This window comes from Dendrobium catenatum, unplaced genomic scaffold, assembly GCF_001605985.2.
Source record: "Dendrobium catenatum unplaced genomic scaffold, ASM160598v2 original_scaffold_112860, whole genome shotgun sequence".
Lineage (NCBI taxonomy): Eukaryota > Viridiplantae > Streptophyta > Magnoliopsida > Asparagales > Orchidaceae > Dendrobium > Dendrobium catenatum.
Genome location: NW_021431295.1, coordinates 198 through 3,785, shown reverse-complemented (window position 1 = coordinate 3,785; position 3,588 = coordinate 198). Strand labels below are relative to the sequence as shown.

Below are 3,588 nucleotides of genomic sequence, written 5' to 3'. Positions count from 1 at the left end.
ACGAATCCTTTCACTATGGATGCCTGGGGCGTCACAAATTTCACCCTTGAACATACTCATGAAAAGTCTACCCATGTCTCGGCAACAACAAATGTGTTGTCACTTTTGCACACTGTTCTTTATGTACCATCAAAAACTGAATAACAAACTATTAAAATCCTCACCACACATCAGACTACTATGCATGCAAGTATTCACTAACTATAAATACCAATGTAATCAGCTAATATACTGTTAATGAAAAGTTAGAGAAATTCCAAAATCTGCTATTGTATTCTTCTCTGTTTTGCCACCTGCCCATTTCCTCTGGAAGAACTTTCATAACTTCTTGAGAATTAAGTAACAGATCAATGAAGCCTTTACACATAAAACTGGTCATGAAGGTGATATGTCTAAGGCTTTGTTTGGGACGGTTTTTTTACTGCTTTCTAAAATAAAGTTTTAGTAAAAAATAAAAAAAATTGTACTAAAACTCCGTTTTAGAAAGCAGTAAAAAAGTAGTCCCAAACGAAGCCTAAGTGCATGTGACCAAAATAAAATACTTAGAGATCTTCTCTTATGAGCCAAGCAGGTGTCTTCAAACGTACGTGAAGGTTCACAAGTTGATTTCGCCTTTGTCTAAAAATCATGCATGCCCTTTATTTCTACTGCAGCTTCCTCATGTTGACAAATCAACCACGAAGAAGTTCAGAAAATACCTCCCATGCATTTTCTTCTCCTTCCCTGCGTCGACTGTGATTGGCCATAAGCATAGATTTATGATGCACTTCTCTGCGTCTTTTTTTTTTCTTGAACTCTTAGCCTCCCAAACCAAACAAAAATACGACTACTGCAACGTTATTTTTGAGTTATCTCGGCGGTTATAACCGTCAATATTTACTTTCGCTGTAATTGCTACGTGCTGCAACAACATTTCACAACAATTTTTGAACCAGGGGGATAGATTCGACGAAGCTTTAGATTTAGCAGCGGCTATAACCGGTGCAAGCCAAATCTAGAGATTTGCACCGGTCATAACCGCCACTAATATCATCAAAATAAACTGATTTCAAGGAATGTGCTTTCTGGTTATACTAGCGGTTAAAACCGGTATAAAAGAATTGGTTTCGAGTTATACCAGCAGTTAAAATTGATGATATTTATATATCAACGGCCAAAATCGCTACCAAAAGAACGTTTTGACGACAGTTTTCAAACCGCCCCCAACAACTGCTTTGAAAAATTATATTTTTTTAGTAGTGTATAAGCCTATAATGCTAATATAACTACAACAAGAAACTCTTTAATTTAGAAATATATTCATCTTGACCATTTTACAATGAGCACTATATATATTTGAACAGACCTCTATTAATAATATATAAAAGAGCTAGATAGATTTTATATTAAGCAATGTGGAAGACTTGACTTGTAAATAGCTTCAGAAATCAAGTTTCCAACACATGGACTGGCTGTGTAGAAGATAAAATTTCTAATTAATTGTTTGTCTCTCCATTAGAAGAGATTATTAATTAGCATTCTGTCACTCTCATGATCAGATATGTGGAAAAACTACAAAGTGCAATTAATATTCATCTCTATCTTTGAATGAAATTTAGAAAAGTCTTCCCTATTAAAAAAAAGATCGAGCATGTACTTACTTGAACGAAATGGTTCAAAATATTTTAAAGAAAATTAAAATGAAAAGACATCGTATCAAATAATAATTCATCTTCAACCGAATTTCATTTCTCACACCGAAAAAAAAATATTTTGCATCTATTTTTTCTCATCTCTGTTTCATGTTTATGAAGGATAGCGTGGGAATGACGTTCAATTATCGTTTTGGTGATAGTGTGATGTCAATATTGTCGTCTCATTGTTCACAACCGTCAACCGAGATAAAACACAAAAATGTGATTTTAGGTGGCAAAATCAAAATGGGGGAGACCGTCATATTAGATTTAGGATTCGTTTGGGACGGCTTTATTAATGCTTCTTAAAATAACTTTTAATATGAAATTTTTAATTTTTGTATTAAAAAATTGCTTTAAGAAGAAGCAAGAAAACTGTCCCAAAAGAAACTTTAATGTGCTGAGAATAGTATTTGCTCATGCGAGGAATTTGGCTTACCATCTAGACTTTGAATGCTTCCTTCCTAGACCCTTTCCAAACGCCTCATGACTGAATAAAAATCAAACCTTTCTCTAAAAGCTTCCTTCCTCCTATATACAGATATATAAACGATCCTCCCAATTCATTACAGAAGCAAAGAAATTCATTAATCAAACATAATGGCAGCAATTTCCTTCGTCCTCCTCCCCCTCGCCTTCCTCACCCTCCTAACCCCTCACAAAGCCGCCACCTTCACCATCGTCAACAATTGCTCAGACACACTCTGGCCGGCTGCAGTGCCGTACGGCGGCGGCATCCATCTCAACAGCGGCCAAACATGGACCTTCGAAGTCCCATCCGGGACCACCGTTGGCCGCGTGTGGGCCCGCACCGGCTGCTCCTTCGACGACTCCGGCAACGGCCATTGCGAAACCGGCGACTGCGGCGGAAAACTCTCCTGCGCCGCCTACGGCTCGCCGCCGAACACATTAGCAGAGTTCGCCCTCAACGAGTTCTCCAATCTCGACTTGTTCGATATCTCCCTGGTCGACGGGTACAACGTGGGGATTAATTTCAGCCCGGCGACGGCGAGCGGGTCCTGCCAAGGACAACAATGCGCGGCGGATTTTGTTAGGCAGTGCCCGGCGGCGCTGAAGGCTCCTGGAGGATGTAATAATCCCTGTACTGTTTTTAAGACGGATGAGTATTGCTGCTACTCCGGCAGCTGTGTGCCGACCGACTACTCGAGGTTCTTCAAGAACCTTTGCCCTGACGCCTACAGCTTTCCCAAGGATGATCAGACTGACACCTACTCTTGCCCCGCCGGCACCGACTACAGAGTCACCTTCTGCCCCTAAAATGCACGCAAATCTTTCTTGATTCGTGTCATAGTCCAGCTTAGAAATTATTCTGTGCGGAGTTCGGATTAGAAGAATCATCAAGAACATGATCATTCGGACATATGAGTGTGTACATAATATACACAATATGTGTACATAGATGTACATATATTATGTATATTGTGTGTGTACACTCATATGTCGAGATGATTCTTCTTATTTGGACTCCGCATAAAATAATTTCTCTATTCTAGCAGACACAAGAAGACTGATTTTTTACCTAAATCTTTTTGTCAAAAAGCTATTTAAAAATCAATAAGAAAGCAGTTCCAAAGGAAGCCATAATATATGGTGTTCATGTTTGATTTGTTGGCTATCATTGTATATTATGATAGCTTACACATGTATAGCTTATGTTATGTAATAAGGGCACTTTGAGTATTTTATCTTTTAGGTATTTTTAAAAGTATGATTTAAAGAGTTTTTAGTTTATAATATATATAAGCCTTAAGTTCTAAATTAAATATTGTATAATAATACTATATGATTATTGATCATACAATCCGATCAATTTCAATCAAAAAATGAACTGAAAATCATACTATATGATCTGCATCATGCAGTATAATTCATATGTATATTTCATTAAATCAAA

The 3,588-nt window shown here is 37.6% G+C and overlaps 1 protein-coding gene across 1 annotated transcript; it reads left to right on the top strand.

Moving 5' to 3' along the window:
* The first annotated feature begins 2,258 nt into the window (after nucleotides 1–2,258).
* Nucleotides 2,259–3,384, top strand: LOC110095854 (protein P21-like). The gene has a single exon (XM_020821562.2). The coding sequence runs from the start codon at nucleotides 2,274–2,276 to the stop codon at nucleotides 2,949–2,951; it is 678 nt and encodes a 225-aa protein (XP_020677221.1). The 5' UTR covers nucleotides 2,259–2,273; the 3' UTR covers nucleotides 2,952–3,384.
* Nucleotides 3,385–3,588: the final 204 nt, after the last annotated feature.